This window comes from Fundulus heteroclitus, chromosome 2 (genome assembly GCF_011125445.2).
Source record: "Fundulus heteroclitus isolate FHET01 chromosome 2, MU-UCD_Fhet_4.1, whole genome shotgun sequence".
Lineage (NCBI taxonomy): Eukaryota > Metazoa > Chordata > Actinopteri > Cyprinodontiformes > Fundulidae > Fundulus > Fundulus heteroclitus.
Window position 1 is genome coordinate 28082023 of NC_046362.1, and position 21954 is coordinate 28103976.

Sequence of the window (21954 nt, forward strand, 5' to 3'; positions counted from 1 at the left end):
ACAATTCTTCTGTTGTGTTTTTTTTCCTTCTTTTATCACACTTAACTTGTTTCAGACCATCAAACGAAATTGAATTTCAGACAAAGACAGCCTGAGCAAATACAAAAGGTAGCGTTCGTATGATGTTTTCGTTTATTAGGGGAAAACAGCTATCCAAAGCAACCTGGTCATATGTGAAAAGGTAATTGCCCTCCCCCCCCTAAACCTAATGACTGGGTTGTGCCGCCCTTGGCAGTAAAGACTACCATCAAGCGTTTGGGAAAAGTGGCAGTGAGGCTACTCTATAGCTGAGGAGGAATTTCTGCTTTGCAGCTCCCGTCGCACCGGAGGGTTTCGAGCATCAAAAGTCGCCCCACACAATCTCAGCTGAAGCCCAGCGCGTTTTTGTGTGTTTTTGGCTACTCAGATGTGGACCTGCTAGCTGTGCTTAAGGCTTAAGGTTGTGAAAACGAAGGCCTTGAATTTCCTGAAGTGCTTTGTTGGTTTTGCGCCGAATGGAATGGGATGCAAACTTCCCCCAAAAAACCTCCACGTTTGTCTGATCAATCCAAAGAAAAAAACGTCTTGCCGATCGTCTGCATAGTTTCTCGTTGCTGAATCATGAGCGCTGACTTTAACTGGGCAAATTTATGCCTTCCAGCGCTCTAGATGTTGCGCTAGGTTATGTTGTGCGCTCCTGGAGTAATTTTAGGTCAACCTCTCCTGGAATGTTATGTCGTCCTACAATGTTTTCCTCGTTTGTGGACAATGGTTTTCACTGTGGTTCACTAAGGTTCTTAGAAATGGCTTTGTGACCCTTTGCAGACTGAGAGATCTCTGTTTTCCTTCATCTTATCCTTCATTTCAGGGCATATGGTGCGTGGCTTTTGAGATCTTTTAGCCAACCTCATGTTCTCAATCATTTTTTTTTTTTCATGTCAAGCATTAATCAGGCCAAGGTGTGGCCAAAGAAACTGAACTCAACGTTCCAAAAAAAAAAAGGGTTAATCAGTTTAACAAGAGGGGTTGATTACTTTTTTTCACACAGGCTTAGGTTGGTTTGGACAGCTTTTCTCCTGTAATAAATTAAATTGTTATTTGGAAACTGCGTTTTGTATTTATTCAGATTATGTTTGTTTGATATTAAAATGTCTTTGACGAGCTAAAGCATTTAGCTATGGCCCCAAAAAAAAAAAAAAAAAAAAGAGGAAAAAACTGATTAAAAAAAATCTAGAAGGGGGCCAAATACTTTTTCCACAGCGCTGCATATCGCAATCAAGCACCTGAAATGCAAAACAGAGATACATGTTTGCTGGTTTGGTTTAAGATGAAACAGAGTGAGAGTCGCACACAAGACTGGTGAGGGGAGAAAAAACAGGGGCACCAGATGTTCTTTGATGTTTATAATAGCATATATTATTAATATTAATTAGACCACATAGTCAATGACGCATTTGGGACGTTTCCAAGTCAATTAAGCCAAATGGCATTCAGGAGACGGCGGAACAATATTTCAAGGCAGGTGTTCAGAACTCCCTGGATAAATCTTTTTATCTGCATGCTAGGAAAACAAGCATTTTGAGCTTAATTTGAGCCTCATATCTGCAATAATAATTAAGAAGAGGATTAAAAGACAGAAGTGAGGGGAAGATGGAAAAGCCAACAGGTAATCTCTGCAGGCAAAACCAGCCAGACAGGCGGATCTCTGCACACGACGTGGTTCTGCTAAGCCAGGGTCCAAGTCAAAAGATGCTTTTACTGTTAGCAAACACGCGGGGTAGATGGAAGTAACTGGAGCAACCGAATGAAACGGGATATTCTGCTCGGCGGCACACTTTATCCATGTTTCTGGCTAAACCACCGCTCATGTTACCATTCGCAGTTTTACAGACACTTATCACTTCAGGCTCTGGTGGCTTACAGTAAGAGCGGGATAAAGGCAGGAAATAAGGAACAAAACACGTGTAGGGACCGCGCCGTTACATGGTGTCTGCTCGCTGACCTTGAGGTTAAGAGCTTTGAATGGGACTAATTAATATCTGTCAGCAGAGTTCATATTTTTTAGCCATGTTTTATTCAGATTGTGGCTGTAGCCGGCCTAATGTAGGTCAGGGGGCGGCAGAATGTAGCTTTTATGAGTTTATCCTTTAAGAAAAACGAATAGAAAGAAACAGTCCTAACTCCTAATCTCAAATTATAATTAGAGCTAAAATGCATTTTTAAACTGCCCTGATTAGATATTCAGACAAGTCATTTGTAACCATCCCTCCCTTTGAAATCAATGAAAGTGCGATCCCTAATTTAAGACGCTTGGGTATTTGCCGTTAAATTTCAAACTCCGGAGCTGCGTCTGAATGTATCAAGCAAAGCCAGGCTTGCTCCCTCTGACAGCCACCACTGTACTATATTTGCTATCCATATTGAGAACATCAATAACTTCATGACCACCATAGGCTGACTATGAATAATGCAGCCAGTAATTCTGGACTAATCAATGTTCCTCAAGCTGAACATCTGGCAGTGGTAATTCTTCCTCAGCATCCCCGCTCTCCTGAATTAGAAAACACTCTCTCCCTCTCTCTTCTTCCACGTCCAGTCATCGAGACAGACAGACTTGATCAGTTACAAGCAACCCCCCCAAAACCCCCCACCCCACCTTCACTAAAAAAAAAAAAAAAAAAAAACTTATCCTTGTTATTAAACCCTCATCAAGTGGTGCGTGTTCTCCATATGTGTAGGATTTACCTATCTGTCCCACAGCAGACCTGTGCGTTGAGCCAGGGCCAGCACTGTGTGATTGTGTTAATTAATCTGTCATTGTGAGCGCAGGGAGCAGCTGCAGAGGTCTCTGGGATATATTGTCAGAGCTAAACAATGCGGTGCTAAGCCCCCAGAGTGAGTCTACCATTACACAGGACTAAGAAGAGGGAGGAGAGGAGGAGAGGAGGGGCGGCTGAGAGAGGAGGAGAGAGAGAGAGAGAGAGAAAGCCTGCCGGATCCATCATTGACTAAAGCAATGACGCTTGACCTTTACAATGAATTAGTTTCCATGCTTAATATTGACTGAAATTAGAGTCTGATACTGAATGTGCCATCCCAGAACTGTGCACACTCGAATTCTTAGCTGGCCAACTATCATAAATGTTTCCGGGAGTGACACCGTATGGTCTCGGAGATATGGGAGAGGAGGGAAAAGTGCAAACAGCAGAGTTTGTATGTGTTTCTTAAAGAGCAACCGGAGAGGGATTTGGCCACAAAACTGCCAGCATTTACATGTAAATATGCAGCTACCAGTATGTGCGTACAATGTGGAGACAAAACATCTAAAGGGGATTAGACCTGATCCATTTATCTCTGCTATACGGACATCATTTAAGAGGATACTGGATCAAATCCCACCAGAGCGCATCAGGCTCAGATGTACATAACAGTTCCACTCCAGCCGGGAGAATAAACAAAATACGACACACGCATTAGTAACGAAAGAAATAAAACAAAGTTTGGATTCATTTCTTCTCTTAACAACACTGTTACAGCAGTAATTTAGCCTCCTGATAACATGTTAGCAGGATGCCATGACAAGAAAGGCATCTACCCATCGAGGCAAATCATCCAAATCACCAGGTGGAAAAGAACACTATCAATAAAAATACCAGGTGGTAGATCAAATCATAAAAATCACTGGGTGGTATATATCAAATCATTAAAAACACCAGATGGCATGCATTAACATCTTGTGCCCCCGTAGGCAAGGGGTGGGGATGTGACAGAAATAAAATAGAGGGTACTAATTATCCCCACAATTCAACATGATGCCATTATCTTTAAGAGAAAGACAAAGCTCTTGTGGATGATCATGTCTGTGGCGTGTTGCTGACCCTGGGCTTCTTCCCGAGCTACTCTTAAGTGACGGAAACGTCACAGCATCATTTTAAGAAAAGATAACGTAACATTTTTTAATAATCAAAAAAAGATTTGGAACGAAACATAAACCAAGCTTTTGGTTTATAAATATCGAGCAGGGATTCACCAAGAACTCAGCTGGTGACCCAGAATTAGCCGACATTCATCAGAAATCAGAAAGTCAAAAATCTGATCTTTATTTTGAACAGTGAACCCCAGACACTTAAGAACACTTATTGGAGTAGAAGAGGAACGAGAGAGATGCAAGAAGCTATTTAAAAGGAAACATTTCCTGCAACACATCTCCGGTTTTTTGAGGCTGCAAATGAGCAAGAGAGAGCAAGACTATTAGCAGGTAACAGGAGGGCTGGTTAGAGTACAGCAAGGTCGCTTTGTTCTCTTCCTTTGAACTGTTAACCTCTTTCTGTCAAGAAAAGCTAGGAAAGGTTTGGAAATATTTAGCGTTTTGCCAGTCCACATTATCTATGACGAAGGTCATCAATTGGGAACCTTTTCTCAAGTATCAATTTATTCTCACCCCTTCTCAGTTACCATAACTGTGCAGCTCCATGTCCCCATGTCACCAGGTGACTATGAACCCATTCAAGCAGGATGGATCTCTAACCATAATGCATGGATGTGCCAAAACTTTCTTAAAAAATTTCCTTCAGTTGAATAAAAACAAAACTGCAGTAATAATTTTTGGACCGATAGAGGAGTGATCAAAAGTTAGCACATATCCTCAGCTGCTTCAGCTAGAAACCACCGATCAGACCCGAAATCTGGGTTTAGTGATGGACTCAGACCTGAACCTCAAAAAGTATCTAAAGACAATTACAAGGTTGGCCTTTTTCTATCACCTAAAGTAAGGCAAGGCAAGGCAAGTTTATTTGTATAGCACATTTCAGTACAGAGACAATGCAAAGTGCTTTACATGATTAAAATATAGGAAGATAAAACAGAATAAAAGCAAGTAGGAATAAAATGTAGAAACAAAATAGAACATGGGAGAATAGAAATTAAAAGCAAATATTAAAAACAGTTGGACTACAAAGTGAACTAATGATGTTTCAGTAATACAGTTCAATTAGAACAGTCAAAGGCAAACCTAAACAAATGTGTTTTTAATATTGATTTAAAGGAACTCAGGCTTTCTGCCCTTTTACAGTTTTCTGGAAGTTTGTTCCAGATAAGTGGAGAATATGAACTAAATGGTGCTTTACCGTGTTTGGTTCTGGTTCTGGTTCTGCAGAATAGGCTGGAGCCAGAAGACCTTAATGGTCTGGATGGTTGATACACTGATAACAAGTCTGTGATGTATTTAGGTGCTAAGCCATTTAGGGATTTATAGACTAACAGAAGTATTTTAAAATCTATTCTCTGAGATACAGGGAGCCAGTGTAAGGACTTTAGAACTGGGGTGATGTTCTCTACTTTCTTAGTCTTAGTGAGGATGCGGGCAGCAGCGTTCTAGATCAGCTGCAGCTGTCTGATCCCCTTTTTGGCAGACCTGTGAAAACACCGTTGCAGTAATCAATTCGACTAAAAATAAATTCATGGATTAGTTTTTCCAGATCCTGCTGAGACATCAGTCCTTTAATCCTAGAAATGTTCTTCAGGTGATAGAAAGCCGACCTTGTAATTGTCTTTAGATGCTTTTGGAGGTTCAGGTCTGAGTCCATCACTACACCCAGATTTCGGGCCTGATTGGTGGTTTTTAGCTGAAGCGACTGAAGCTGTGTGCTAACTTTTGATCTCTCCTCTATTGGTCCAAATATTATTACTTCTGTTTTGTTTTTATTCAGTTGAAGAAAATTTTGACACATCCAGGCATTGATGTCTTCTAGGCATTTACTCAGTGCTTGAACTGGTCCATAGTCACCTGGTGACATGGTGATGTAGAGCTGTGTGTCGTCTGCATAGTTATAATAGCTGATGTTGTTGTTTCTTATGATCTGGGCTAGACAGAGCATGTAGATATTGAAGAGGAGGGGACCCAGGATGGACCCTTGGGGAACCCCACATGTGATTTTTGTCATCTTTGATGTAAAGATACCTACTAATACAAAAAAAATTCCCTGTCCTTTAAGTACGGTTTAAACCAGTTGAGAGCTGTACCAGAAAGGCCGACCCAGTTCTCCAGGCGTTCCAACAGAATGGAGTGATCGACAGTATCAGATGCTGCACTGAGGTCCAATAGAACCAGCACGGTGGTTCTTCCACAGTCTGTATTTATATGGATGTCATTAAACACCTTGATAAGGGCGGTCTCTGTACTGTGGTGAGCGCGGAAGCCAGACTGGAAAACGTCAAAGCGGCTGGTCGTAGTTAAGAAGGTGGTTAATTGTTGAAACACAGCTTTTTCAATAATCTTACTGATAAAGGGGAGGTTTGAGATGGGCCTGTAGTTCTGGAGTAGAAGTTTGTTGTTTTTTTTCAGCAGTGGTTTGATAATTGCTGTTTTCAGGGACTGGGGGAAAACACCTGACAGAAGGGACGTGTTTATTATCTGAGTCGAATCAGACGCTATGACAGGCAAAACTTTCTTAAAGAAAGCTGTGGGTAGAACATCAAGGCAGCAGGAGGAGGAACTTAGCTGCTGAATGATCTCCTCTAAGCTTTTGTAGTTTATTTGGCTGAATTGGGACATTTTGTCAAGATAAGTTCCAGTTGGATACAGCATTGGTTCTGAAGTTGATATGGATGTACATTTCCAGGATTAAATATCCAGGACTAATATCTCAGCAGAATCTTGAAAGACTAATCCATGCGTTTATCTTTAGTCGAGTCAACGGTGTTTTCACAGGTCTGCCTAAAAAGTGGATCAGACAGCTGCAGCTGATCCAGTAATGATGCTCCCCACGTCCTCACTAAGACTAAGAAAGTAGAGCACATCACCCCAGTTCTAAAGTCCTTACACTGGCTTCCTGTATCTCAGAGAATAGACTTTAAAAGTATCCTGTTAGTCTATAAGTCTCTGAATGGCTTAGCACCTTAATACATCACAGACTTGTTATCAGTGTATCAACCCTTCAGATCACTCAGGTCCTTTAACATACCTACAACCAGAACCAAATATGGAGGACCAGCATTCAGTTTTTATCTAGAATAAACTTCCAGAAAACTGGAAGTTGCCTTTATTGAGGGGAGCTGGTGGCCTAGTGGTTAGAGCAATGCGCTGGCGCTCTGAGAAGTTTGCAGGTACTTGGGGTACTTGGTTCGATCCCCAGATTGCTCCCCAGGTACTTTAATAGCTGCATCCCTAGGGGATGGGTTAAATGCAGAAGACAGATCTCATTGGAATGTACAATGACAAATAAAGATTTATTTCATTATATCTTGGTCTGCTGCTACTATTCCATTACAGTGTGCTTTCCTCTGTAATGTTTTCCCTTTGTCTCTGTAATGTTTGTATTTCCTATGTAATGTGTTTTTTTGTTCATGTACTGCACTTTGAATCGTCTTCTTACCGAAAAGTGCTTTATGAATAAACTTGTCTTTGCCTTGTCATTTTTTTTCTATTATTTTCATTTTAAAAACTTTATTGGCACTAACGGTGATCCAACTCTTCCTTTAATCGCTGACCAATTAGTATTTTGATCGTTTCTCTTTAGTCATGAGCTCCACTGGATCTTTTAGGATGGAAGGCCTCATCAGCCATAACCCTAATCTTTAGCTCCTTTCACATATTTTAAGATTCTTATCGGGACTCGAGCTGCGCGCTTCAAAATGATAATAATACTTCCAGGAAGAAGAAATGTATTCACAGAATTCTTCAAAGCTAATTTTGCCAGATGTTTGAATGATCTGGGCTTAACACTAATTAGAAACCAAACTTTAACTACAACTAAACTATTTCAGCATGTTTTAACTTGTTATAAAAAGAAAGAAAAACACACCAAGCCAGAGTAAAAGCTGTTCTATCCACTATCGGCTCATAACTTTTTAGAGATGGCCACCCAACATTTCTTTCTCAAGCTTACCTATCACCATCTCTCCACCGGATGACTACTTTCTGCAGACACGGAAAATTTAAGACTACAGCGGCGTACCATGACGTCTACAAAAGCCATGAAAATGAAAATTTATTATCAGAAAAACAGCTGTGAAACATAAGTGGTAGAACTATTCTCAATCAATCGCTCTGATTCCAGATATGACTTAGGACGTCATATTTTATTTATTTTTCACATTTTATAGCTCTTGAAAAGGAATAAGATTTGGCTAAAATTTGTTATTGGCAGGTCAGAGAGCTACAAAATTCAGAGATTGGAAATCGGCCATAGCATAATAATACTCTAAATATACCAATTCCCTCTTTCTCGCCTTTATCAGTGCCGTTCCTTTTTAGGATCATTAAGATTTGCTGATCGGTTATTTACCTGTAGGTGTCGAAGAAGATTCTGGTTGATGGTTGACCGAGTTCCCCGCCTCTGGGATCATCTCCGTTAGCCCGTGGTGACTCACGCTGCCCGGACTCCCAGGTCTGCTGATGGCCTTGGTGTCCGGGTCACCAGGACACGGTTTCCCATCATCTGCAGGGACACCGCTCTCGGGCAAGTAGGCCGGGCACTGCTGCTGCTGGTCTTTTGGTCTGAACATCTGCTGATCAATAGGCAGCCCGGGCGGCATGATCTGCCATCCTGCGTAACTGCTACTGTTGCTGAGAGCGTCTCGGTTGGAGATGACTTTCTGCAAATAGTCCATGTTAGTGGAGCTTAGCTGAGGGTGGAAATGATTTAAGGCTAATAAGGAACTCTCGGCATCTGTCAGAGGACTTGGACCGGAAGAAATCATCCTCCCCAACACCTCTCTGACCTTCATATCAGCACCTGCTTTGGCCATCATGTGGTTATAGGTGGGTAAATCTGCTCGCTCGGGTGCCTGGAACCTGTTGTTGATTCTGGAGATGTATTGAGAGTAGAGGTTGCTTGGGTGGTCCTGCGGCAGATTGCTCATGGTACCAGAGGAGTCGTGATCAGAGAGCATGTTACTCTTAGCAGCCAGCTTGTTGAGGTGGACTTTCATATGGTTCTTGAGAAACCAGGGCTCCTTGAAGCGACGACCACAGATCTGACAGCAGTGCTCGAAAGAGTCCTTGTGTTTTCTCATGTGACCCTTCAGGAACCAGGCCTGGCTGAAGGTCTGGCCGCACACCTCGCAAGGGAATTCACCGGCGGGCTTCCCCTTGTCACTCGCTCCCGCTGACAGCTTCTGTCCCGGACCCGAATCAGCGGTTATGTGTGTCATTTCGACGTGGCCGATGAGCTCCTCCTCCTGCGCGGCGGCAAACTCGCACAGGGTGCACTTGTAGGGCTTGTGCAGGATCCTGATGTGGCGCTCGAGCTCCTGCTGCTTCCGGAACTTTCCCTTGCAGAAGGAGCAGCGGAAGCCAGCGCTCTGGGGTTGGATGGCTTCCTCTGGGATGGCCGTCACCTTGGGAGAGGAGGACGGACGTGGCGGAAGGTCTGCTGCGCCGGAGATGTCCGAGAACTGCGACTCTGTCGGGACGGTCTGCAGAAAGGCCTTTGGGAGCTGGTTTGCGCTGGACGGCGGGGTTTGCTGCTGGCCGACGTTCCCAGCTCTCATCTGCCTGTCTCTGAGGATGGCCCTCTCCTCAAGCTCATGAAGCAGCCTGTTCTCCTCCCTGATCCTCCCGCGGCCTTTGCCCAGAATGCCTTGCTTGTGCGTGCGGAGGTGTATCTTCAGGTTGCCCTTCTGCGCGGCCCTGTGGTCGCAGTACGGGCATTTGAACGGCTTCTCCCCGGTGTGAGTGCGCATGTGAAGGGAGAGGATGCTGTTGAAGCGGAAGCGCTTCCCGCACAACGGGCAGGGATACTTCCTGTTCTTGCGGTTGTCATCCTGAGCAGAACTGACCTGCGAGACAATGCTCTGATTGGTAATTCTCAGGAACTGGGAAAGCTCCACTCTCCCGTTCATGCTGCTGAGTATTCTTGCATCCAAAATTTGATTGGCAAGAAGCGCCATCTGGCTCCTAACTGGGTGGGCGGTTGGGGTAATGAAGCTGCTCACTTAGGAACTGGGTGGTGTTCCTGCGACGGTGGTCAGCGGTGCTGGTCTGGTACGGTCCGAACGTCGGTGGGGAAATGATGTCAGTTTGCAATTAATCAGCTGAGGCCGGATCAGGGTGCATGCCGTGCAGATGAAGCATCGGTTTTATTGTTGCTCAGCCCTGAAGAGAGAACAGAAGAAAGATCGGCTGCATTAAAAGCTCTGCAACAGTGTGGATATCATGCAAAGACATTTGAAAACAAGCCCAGAATTGCACAAGCAAGTGTGTGTGTGTGTCAGTGCAGTTATGTGCTGTCAATTTAAAGTGTAAATCTGTAGTTCAGCAACTGCTGTATAATGCCAGTGATGCACCACAAATAGGTCAGGAAATAGAGCAAAGTAGGTTCTGACACTGCTCATCCTGTGTTAAGTATACCTGTGGTTTTAGATTATTGTTGGAGACTGTAAAAGTGCTGATTATGTCTAACCACAAAGGCTTCCTCAACAAATATCTCATCTTTACAAAAGGGTAAAGTGAAAATATTGTCTAGATCACATTCTGACACGATGCAAAAGCAGCAAAAAGATCAAAGTGGGTCTGACTCGACTCGGCCTGCCTTTGCATTTCACACACAAAAAGTGAAACACTTTCAAGAAAACGTGTGAGTAAGTAAACGCTTATGGTTCTTTGCAGCAGATCTACTGCATATCTGTGATAAGCCCTTCACCAGAGTGACTCCACTGGCTTGTGAAACTATTCGTACCTTTGGAGTTTCTTCACGTGTTGTCACATTAAGTCCACAAACCGCCATGCACCGTGTAAGAATCGAATGTGCCCGACCAAAATAAACTTGCACACAACTGTGAGGTTAAAGGTTTTACAAATGAAAGTCTGAGAAGTCTGCCGTGCATTTACATTCAGCCTCCCCGAAGAAGCAGATTACACTGCAAGTCTACTCTACTGGCTTTACACATCTACAGACTGGAACTGTTTGCCCACTCCTGCGCAAATTAGCTCAGCATCAGTCTGGTTGGACGAAAAGAATCTGTAAACATCAACTCTCAAGACTTTCCCCAAGATTTTCAAACACTTAGGTCGGGGTTCTGATGAGCAAACCCCTCCACTGCAGCTCTAGCTGTATGTTCAGGGTTGTTGATCTGCTGAAAGGTAAACTACTTAATATCAGGTCTTTTGCACAACAGTAACAGTTGTTTTGTTGTTGTTGTTTTTTTTTTTTTTTTTGTTGTCTCGTGATTTTGCCACCACCATGTTTCACAGTAGTGAAAGTTATGTGGTCAGGGTGAGGCCTTCACAGAACAGCTGGATTTATATTTAAACAACTTCACAAATAGGTGGACTCTAGCAGTGAGGAAACTCCTGAAGACAGCTGATTCCACTGGATTTCATTCATGGTAGTCAGATTAAAAGGGGCTGAAATGAAATGCATCCCACACTTTTCAGATTTTTTGAAAGATTAATAAACATTTTTAATTTTTGCAAGAAAACAAACGTTAAATAGAGACAGTAAGGGGTGGATTTGCGAATGGAAAACCCCCACTTGCCAGCTCCCTTTTTTTTTTCTTTTTTTTTTTTTATTCAACTGTGGCAAGAAAACAAAGCTTCAAATTCACGTAGTGCTACAATGGTGGAGGTCACATAGGCGAGCCCTGCGCAGCTCCAGAGCAGCAGCAAAGGGCACAGAACAAAGGCGGCACTGTCCACTCTGAATTAACACAGGCTTACATCATCCTGGATTGCAACCTCAGTCAGTCATGAAAATGATGCACACAACACCACACAGATAAAAAAAAAGTTGACAGGCCGGGAGGTTTTGTGCGAGCTGCTTTAAGCTGCGAATGCAATCAACGCAGCCATCAGGAACTGGCCTACTCTTAAGATTTCTGCAGACTGTGTCAAAAAGTGACAAAAGATTCACTTTTTTTTTATTTATTTTTTTTATTTGTTAACCTGGCAGTCTGCAGTCATGCCACACCAGAAAGCACCGTTCACCCTCCTCCTCCCACTTCCCACTCCCTTTCAAGGATTACGGTCATTATAATCATTGTTGCATTTGCCTCTAATAATATCATTATCGAAGTGTAGCCTTGAATGTTTAATATTGCACAGTGTATCTCATTTGGAATCTGCACAGAGTCAATAATAATTGATTAAACTCAGCTTTAAACGACTTTACAAAGGCCACGTGTTTTTTCTTTTAAATTATTATTATTATTAAAATACCCTAACCACTGTGTGCATTTCTTTTATCGAGCAAAACAAGCACGTTTTCCCACTTGTGGCACACGAAGGTGAAAGAAAGGGTAAATAAAGCGAAAAGATGGAAATCTGAGAAACTCACCCAGAAAAGAAAAAGAAAAAAAAACACTTCTCCAAAGTAGAGTTAATGCAACTAAAGGGCTCCTAAAAAAAAAAATCCGTTTGACCATGAGTCTGAGCCACCTGCTGCTGCATAGCAACCTCAGTCAGACGTGAAAATGTTACACATAAAACCACAGATAAAGAGCTGCCTGCAGCCACGGCTGCTCTGAGCAGCATGTCTGCTCTGAGCTGAGATCAATGTAAGGATATGGGGCTGACCTAATCATATCTGACAAGGGGAAAGTAAGCAAACGACATTAGCATACACTGGATCCACTTCATATTTAGAAAAGGGGTATTTGTGATTAACTGAGCAATAACAAGAAGGCCGCAAAAAAAAAAAAAAAAATGAAGAAAATGCATCACGGAGGAGCGTTGGCCAGGTTTTGCAGAGATTGGTATGGATGCGAGCTGGGCCATTAGGTGTTTTTCTCTGTCAGAGTGGATTAGGCTGTTTTGGTGCAGATTGAGAGGGTGCTTGATTGCTATGAAGCACAGTGTCACAGCGGCGCTTCCTAGGTGTGGCCGCACATAGACGAAAAAGGAGCAGGTGTGATTTAGCGCAGGCAATAAAGGGGAAACAAAAATGTGGCAGACACACACATACACGCACAGCCAAAGCAGCCAAGAGTGCCGCGCTTTCAGGGTGATTTCAGATAAAGCGATAAATCTGCTTCCACTACTGTCAGGCAAAAGACTCTGTGGAGAATTTACCCGGCGAGAAAAATATTCAACGTTTTTACCTTGCGGTGTGTGATAATGTATGGGATATTGACAACGTTGTAAATGTTTACAGACTTTCAAATAGTTACCCAACAAATTGTTGGGTTAAAAAATGCCCACAACACAAACACATGTAAAAGAGTTTAACCGATAGCTTCAGTAATCCCTCTGATCCAGCCTGATATAAAGATTATCTGAAAGCAAGAAGAGACGAAACCTATAAAACCCAGAGAGAAAGAATAATACACTTAAAATCAAACAAGGATTCACTAGTCTGGCCAGCCAGACTAGTGACTACTCATCAGTCTAGAAAGTAGCTGGTGGAGCCCGATTTCAAAGGCAGTACTAACAGGGTCAACGGGTTAGAACCAATCAGATAACTACGGATGTGACACAAAAAAACTCCAAGACTCTGTTTTTGTGATTTGGAGTCTGTGAAGCATGTCATGACATTGAGCTAGCTCTCCAACGAACGTTTTTCTTTTGCCGCTTTTTGGCTAACAAATCTGAACATACATGGTGTGCTCACGTGAACTTTCTTATTTTTCCAAAGCACCAAGCAACAAAAATCTCTGCATGTACCTTGACCGTTATGGTTACAGAAAAGCGACGCTGCATTATGGGTAATTCTGCCACCCACGACACACTACAATCAAACGCTATCTATATGCTAACAAACAAATTGTTAGCTAGGTATGCCAAGCAATTTGTCACACTTTACATTTTGTCACGAAAATTACGTTTAATTTTAATGTATTTGTTCTTATCAAAATCACTTGACAATTCCATCCGTCCATCGTCTATACCTGCTTATCTGTGCAGGGTTGTACGGGAGGAGGCAGGGGGGGGGGGGTGGTGCTTGGTCACTGGGAGAGAGGCGGAGTACATCCTGGTCAGATCGCCAGTCAATCACAAACCAACAATTCCTTTAGTGAAAATATAACAGTTCAAACTTTTTAAGTTGACCAGAATCTCTAGAAACCTGATGTTAGTAGCTCAAGACTTTGTTAATCCTGCCGTTATAAATATGACCTAAAGCTTTTTCTGAGTCGTCATCACTAAAGTTAACATGAGGAGTTCAATAATAATTCAAAATGATAATAATAATACATTTTATTTGTAGGCACCTTTCAGGACACACAAGGTCGCTGGACAAAAGCAAATGCATTAATCATAGGCATAAGAATCAGAAAATAAAAAGTGAAAATGTACTATAAAACAGGAGAAAGGATCTGAGGGTCCAGCAGTGAATGTGAAGGAGGTCAGTGAGATAAGAGGAAGGTGTACTATGAAAGAGGTGTACTATGTGGAAGTCAATGTGATACTTGAAGAGGAGCCATTGGAGCTGCTGAAGAGCAGGAGTGACGTGATGGGAAGATGGTGTCCTGGTGATGATCAGGGGCGGTAGCCTTCTGAACCAGCTGGGAGTTTATGGATAGATGTGAGGAGAAGACCAGATAGGAGGGAGATGCAGTAATCCAGGTGAGAAGCGAATAATAAACTCTAATGGGACTTTAACTAGGACAGCGTGCTTTGGTCAGATGACTAAGATTGAGCTTTTTGACAACACACGCTGCAGGTGAGCTTGGCATGAAACTAAACAGGAATATGTGGAAAAGCCCCTTGTGCTCACGGTTAAGTACGGTGGATGAACGGCACTGCTATAAACCCATTTCTCTTCCTAAACTCCCTGGAAACCTTGTTGGAGTGCATGGGATCTACCAAGAGATTTTAAATAAATATCTGGTGGCAATAGCTAAAAAAAAAATGAAAACAGGTCTAGAATAGGGCTGGACAATAATGCAATAACAACATATATACCAATTAATAGACGTGTGGTGCAATAGAAAAAAAGCGGCAGTAAGAAGGTCATCAGAATAACAGTTTTCCTTCCTTTTGCATTCTAGCCTATCATGTACATTAATATTACAGTCATTACATCCTCCCAACCAATCACAAATGCCAGTGCCGGCCCGAGCCTCTTGGGGGCCCTAAGCAGAATTTTATTTGGGGGCCCCCCCTCCCACCACGCAGAATCACCTATGTTAGAAGATTATTGATACAAATGTAACGCTATACTGTTATAGCGAATATTATAAACGAATACAGTGAGGTTATGTATTAATATAAAATAAATAAATAAACGATACTTAAAATACTTCATTCTTTTATTAAAGCTTCTGAATACAAACTGTCACAAAACATATTGAATAAATTATTTCATCATCATTCATTCATTTTTATATTACTTGTTTAAGTTATTTAATCATAAAAAAAAATGTAAATAAAAAATAAACATTGGGCCCAAGCGGCCGCTTAGTTTGCATAAAATGACCAGGGCTGCACTTAAATATATCTTTTTAATTTTTTTTTATACTTATCAATATTGAGCAATATGATTTCTATTTTATCGATACGCTTTTTTTTTCTATATTGTCCAGCCCTAGTCTCGAACAGGCGGACAGATTCGCCAGACACCAAATCATCCTTCTTCGATGGCTAGAATTCAGGTTCCAGACCTAAATCTTTTAGAAAATACCGTATGTGGGGCGAGCTAGGTAGAAGAAAGCTTTAGAAAGAACGTAAGACTCCGAATGGTCAAAGATCCATCTCTCTGTAGGCTCCAACTCTGTGAAATGCTAGACCAAAAGAAGTGCTAACCTACTGGTTAAGGAGGGTATCTAAAGTATAAACAGCAGGGGAGCCAAATATTGTGTCATAGAGGCCTATAGAATATTTTCTTTCTTAATATAAGATGTCATCCCCACTGAATAAATACACTTAGATTAAATGTATTTGTATTTTTTTTAATTTTTCAGTATAAGATGCCGCTGCATTAAGACGCGTATTGAGTTAAATCATTTTTACACATCTTTAGAATGAGGGCAACAAGTGTGAAGGATGCCATATAGCAGACGCTCAAATATATACAAACAAATCTATTTTCTGCATGTGACGAGAGGAGCAACCCGAAACAGGATTTCACAAATATCAACAATATTCTGATGCACCGACGCGTTTAAGGTCGTAAAAAGTGCCTCAAGCGCCTGAAACTAACAGAAAAGCATCTGTAACTGTTGATACCTCACGCCGTTTCTGCTGCGGGTCTCCTTCCCTCCAAGTGACAAATTATGATCAAAATCCCTGGAATTCAGGGACTTTGCCCGGCAACAAAGGGTCATTGTCTTAACGTTACAAAGCAGGATCATGTGCAGCAAGTAAAAGCCCGATGCCATGCTTTATGCCCCCTTCATCTCACTTCAGCCCACGCCTCCACTCGCCAAAGTAGCGAGCCAATCATCAAATAGACTGCCCTGTCAGGGGGATGAAGAGCCTGAACAAGGAAGAGGGCAGTGGTAACACAGCTGCCCGGCATGACCCGCGCAAAAGATAGCACCCATATACTTTTTGACAGCCAGATTAATGAAACCCTATAGGAGCTCCTCTGTAGGCCTCCAAAAAAGCCGGACGGAGATAGAATAGTCCAACCAGCACCATTCATTACGGCGGGTATACGGAGCAAAGAAAGAGCACACACAGCACTGACAAACTAGCTCCTTGTGAGTAATAGCTAAAGAACTCATAAAGGAATACATACACATTTGTTGTGGATGCAGTAAATCTATGCCACTCCTTTTACGACTATCAAAAATCTGGCTGGTGCCCTGTAAAAATAAATCAGGCATGCATGTGGCGCAGCAATGATGTGCAGTTATTTGGGAGTCAGCTATTTCATATGTTCAGTGAAAGGAGGTTTTCGATTAATTTTGTTTGTCTCTCTCCCTCTCTCTCTCTCTCTCTCTCTCTCTCTCTCTCTCTCTCTCTCTCTCTCTCTCTCTCTCTCTCTCCATCTCTCTCTCTCTCTCTCTTTCTCAGTAATGCAGATTAGAAGCATTGAATGCAAAGCAAAGAGAAAACAAGTTCCTTAAAGACACAGGATATAATATTCACAGCTCAGATTGAAAACTGCAGGTTTGCAAGAAGGCCACCAGCTGAGGCCTCTACCTGTACAGTTAGTACAGTACCCTAACATTTTAAAGTTAAGTTCTGTTAAAAGGTTAGATTATATACCGTTACTGTCTTACCTGCAGTAGGTAACTATTCTATAATCTTTATTTGTTGCAAATCCTGACAAGTTTTTTTTTTTTATTCCTCCCAAAGAATTAAGCTAACTGCTATTAAAGGAGGGGCGAGGACCGATATCAGCGCCTTCCGTCTTTGAAGTAAAATTTCAAAAATCTCATTTATACATTTAACAGTTTCTAACTTCTGCACTGGCCATTTTTTTACACAGAAGCTGTTTATACAGTAAAAAATGGAGGTGGGAGGCAGTGCAACACCAGTGATCTTCCTATGTAAAAATGTATATATATATATATATATATATATATATATATATATATATATATATATATGTATATATGTATATATATATATATATATGTATATATATATATATATATATATATATATATATATATATATATATATATATATATATATATATATATCATAGGAACCAAACATACAAAGCGTTTCTGGTTGCAGGAATTGCCAAATGAAGACGTAAAGCAATACAGCAACCAATTAAAGTATTTATCTAAACCACTCTAATATTTGTTGCTTCTTACACCACATCACTTTTATATCAGATACCGTTCTGAACTGGACCACTTTACATTCTCTTTAGGTACAGATTTTCACCCAGGAAGATCACCGGCGCCGTCTCCCACGTATCCGATGCAAATTTGACGTATGACGATAATTTAAAGGTTCTCTTTAATTAAGTTTTCACATAAACCTCTATTAATTTTTTTTTTCTAAATTAGAGCTGTCTTAAAAATAGCCGTGCACACTGGTCTTGGCCTGCTTTGGAACGTTGGCTTCAGCCAAAAATAATAACAAATAATCTGGTTTTATACCGAATCAAGACACCAACAGAGTTATCTACTGCAGACATGGTTGGCAACTTTTTAAAAGGAGGTAAGTGTAGGACAGCTGTGCGGGTCGGTTCTGTATTACAAAATGAAATTTTTACTAATAATTTATAGTAAACAATGATAAATATGTTTTGGTCAATGAAACATTGTCATGAAACGTTTTTTAAAAGACTTGCTGTCATTGCTTTGCACTTTGTTTTGAGGGACAGATGCCATCCTTAGTTTTATTGCCTCTCTAGGAATGAAAGTCCCCCTGAAACGCCTTAAAGTAAAAGGTGTCCTCCGAACATGGCTAATTAATGGCTGCTGCTACATACCAAGCATCATGAAACGCAACGATCAAACCTTATATCGTGATGCTCATGGGAGGCCTGACAGATCTGGAGTTCTGCGGCCCAAACGCCACAAGCTGTGGTGCACAGAGCATTCTTTCTGACAGAACCAGCGCCACCCTCTTCAGCAGTTTAGGCTACGGTACCTGGCGTGTCGGATCAGACCACACGGGCCAGCTTTCGTTCCCTGCATGCATTAATTAGCGTTGGCCCCCCCTGTGACCCCGTCACCAGTTCGCCACTGTTCTTTCTTTGGACCAGTCCTGATTCTGACCGTCCCGAACCAGAAAGAATCCCCCCAGAAAGCTGCAGTTCTGAACATTCTCTGACCAACTCATCAAGCCATAACCCATAGCACTGGCTCTTGTCAAATTCCCTCAACTCCTTAGACGTGCCCATTTTCCCTGCTTGTAACACGTCAGCGTTGAGGACAACACACTTGCTTGCTGACTCATACGTGCACCCTGACAGGTGCCATGATGAAAAGATGAAATTTTTCACTTCACCTGTCAGTGGTCATGATGTCATCCCTGATCGCTGTACACAGACATAACACAAGCATCGTGCCTGGTTGGTTCATTCTGAAGCTAAAAACTAACGTTCTCTGGAAAGTCGCAAAAACCACAGACAACTACGCACAGATATTTGAACTGTGAGATTCTCGGCTGTTTAAATGAACGATGAACGTCTTCCTGTTCCATGCATGAGGCCGATTGGTTCACACAACTCTGTCAAGAACCAAACTCTGACCTGCCGATAAAAACAGCGAAGAGGAAAAGAAAAACTGCTTTGCTTCAAGAGTAAACCAAGCGTCGTTTTACCCAATGCTCAAAGCAGCCCCCCCCCCAACAAAAAAAATAAATAAAAAATAAAAAATCCAGCCACTATGGCAGTAATACTCCGAGATTTCATTAAAAGCAATATTCTCCCGTTTTCCAAACTGTAACTTTGTAAATCCTTTCCTGCGCCTCGATGCTGCTAACTGGAAGTATCCGTTCAAGTCTTTGAAGTGATAAAAGCTCACAAGCGCAAGTTATGGGGCATCAAATACGTTGAAATGAAAGAGCCACGGGCGAGTTATAGAACGCCTTGCAATATCCTGTTATTATAGATCAGTGTGCATGTATCGTATGTTAGAAGTCAACTTTGCATTCAAAGCGCTATTCTATTTTTCTCAATAGATGTCACACACGTTAAGGCACGCCACTTACTCATGAAGCACATGCAAAGACACCCACTTGAATACCATCACACACACACACACACACACATATATATATAGACCGTATTTTAATTCACTAATGTGTAAACAGTTGCTCATGTTTGCACAGACCACCTGTTCTTTCTGGACACAAACAAAGCTCCCGCGTATGACGGGGCGAATTAACAGTGTGGGGTGCGTAGGGGATGCCTTGCACAAGACGAGCCTATCCACATGGTGCAGGCTGGATCAGATGGCGGGGCCCCACGTGACGGAAGCCGCCTCCCAACGTAAACTCACACAGACCCTCTTCAGTCTGCAACATACTGATATGTTTTGCCTTCCCAACAAGTACGAGCCTCCCCGGTGAAGGGTATGCACGCTCTTGTTGCTATACCATTTAATTCAACAGGACTCCTAACAGCGAGGGGATAATCTTGTTTTTGCATCCGCGCTCCACATCAGCCAATATTTGAGAACGTGGAAGGAGCGAGTGGAGGAGAAACTCGATCCACTTTGAGTTGTGAAAGCACTTGAAGGCACTAAAAACAAAAGTCATTAAACGAGTCATCACAAAATCACAGCAGGGCTCTGGTAATGCCACTTACAGTAGCTCATTAAGCTATGGCATCCACAGGAAAAAAACTGACAAACAAAGAGCATAATCCAAGGCACATTAACTGGGCTGATAATTCAATGAACTCTCATTTGGCAGCCATCTTGCCCTTGTGATGGTCTTTTTTTTTTTTTTTTCTCCGCAGCACAGCACCGACCCCTCACGAATTTCCTACCTCTCTCTCTCTCTTTCCCGTTCTCATATGCACACACACACACACACACACACACACACACACACACACACACACACACACACACACACCCTCTCTCTGTCTCTCTAAAACAACAAAACATCCACCATTAGACAACGGGGTACCGGCGTAATTAGAAAATGACTTCCTTTGCAATCCTAGCTAAGTAGTTTACACACTGTAATTACAGGGACAAAATCATCTTTTCATCATTTCACTGATTGAGCTCATCAACCCAGTGGGATCCCAGGACTGTGCTCAGGCAACATCTGGGCTAAGAGAATTAGCCCTTAGTTTAGCGGGCCGTACACAGTGGCAGGCGAAGCGGCGTGAACACCGGACATGGCGTGGCTGGGGCACGCCTCCAATTTCTAACCCCCCCAGTGTCGATAACAAGCTCCATCAAGCTGCTGTTTAGGGTTTTCTTGATTTCGAGATCCTTTTCAACAACTGTGTGATTGATGATAAAACAGCTAAAGATGGCCTACGCAGGATTTTGCATGAATAAGAAGTTTCTAAAACAAAAAAAGCCTGCTCAAAAAAGACTTAATTTTCATAAAGTGAATATCTGGGTCACCTGATATCACTAAACAATCATGATGCAGACAAAGAAGCAAGTGTCAAGGTTATTTGATGGCTTTAGTAAACACCATGTGGAACAAGGAAATTTTGACAGATTCCTACATGGATTCTGAATCTTTTTCATTACGTCTGACAGAGGTTTTCCCTGAAGAATACAGTTCAGATGGAGACTAACATGACAAATTTCAGACCGGAGTAGCTCTCCAACTGCAAAAGGCTCAACCTCGTGTTTTTGAGTGGGAAAATCACTCTGACGGTCTACAGGTCATTATGGATGCTAATGCGGATGAAGCAAACAGTGACGAGGTTTCCACGACTGTTTGCCAGTAATAAACGCTGCATTCTGCGCATGTCATCTCGTCTAGTTATAAATCCATCGCAACGTAAATTAGGAGCGGAGGACTCAATTTTTGTGACTTGTGCAGAGCTGAATCGAACGTTTTGGTCGTTCATTCACTCCGATCCACCTGGCTCTTTATGTCGCCGGTGCTGACAGATCAAATCAAATTTTCCATCTCCAGTGGTCCTCTTCACGAACCACTTCCCTGCATTTACTGTTCCCAAAAAAAAAATATCCAAAAATGTTTGCAGTCTTCACCAGCTTGACTCAGATGGTTTGTTCCTACCATGTAGAATTTAAGTAAGTACCAATAAAAACACAGGGGAAAAAAATACAAACTGCACTTTGAGCATATTAGCAATACTCGAAAAATGAAAAACTAAAAGCTGTTGGCATTTTGCTGTGCATATTGCAAACCATATATATATATATATATATATATATATATATATATATATATATATATATATATATATATATATATATATATACCAAGGAAGACAGGCCTCTGTATCCTAACACAGAAGTTTGACTGAGTTTAAAGCAGTCTGATAATAGGATAAGAAACTGTATAATATGGCTCATTCTGTAAAAAGCATGAGAGACTAAGATTTCCACCAGATAACAGGAAGGCTGAACTAAGGACAGCAAAGACCCTCTGTTTTAAGCTTTTTAGTCTTTAACTTCTTTTTGTCATAAAATAAACTTAATTTTGGCAGTATTTTGGGAAATCAGGTCCCTACCTTACACTGA

At 41.9% G+C, this 21954-nt stretch overlaps 1 protein-coding gene across 1 annotated transcript in view; it reads right to left on the bottom strand.

Moving 5' to 3' along the window:
• The window catches only part of LOC105924387 (zinc finger protein 516), a 33315-nt gene extending 17082 nt beyond the window's left edge, over window positions 1–16233 (bottom strand). Inside the window, exons 1-2 of the mRNA XM_021315371.2 lie at window positions 16194–16233; window positions 8265–9914 (exon numbers count right to left, since the gene is read on the bottom strand). Coding sequence (XP_021171046.2) covers window positions 8265–9914; window positions 16194–16233 — 1690 coding nt within the window. The remainder of the gene's footprint in view (window positions 1–8264; window positions 9915–16193) is intronic.
• Between the last annotated feature and the right edge of the window lie 5721 nt (window positions 16234–21954).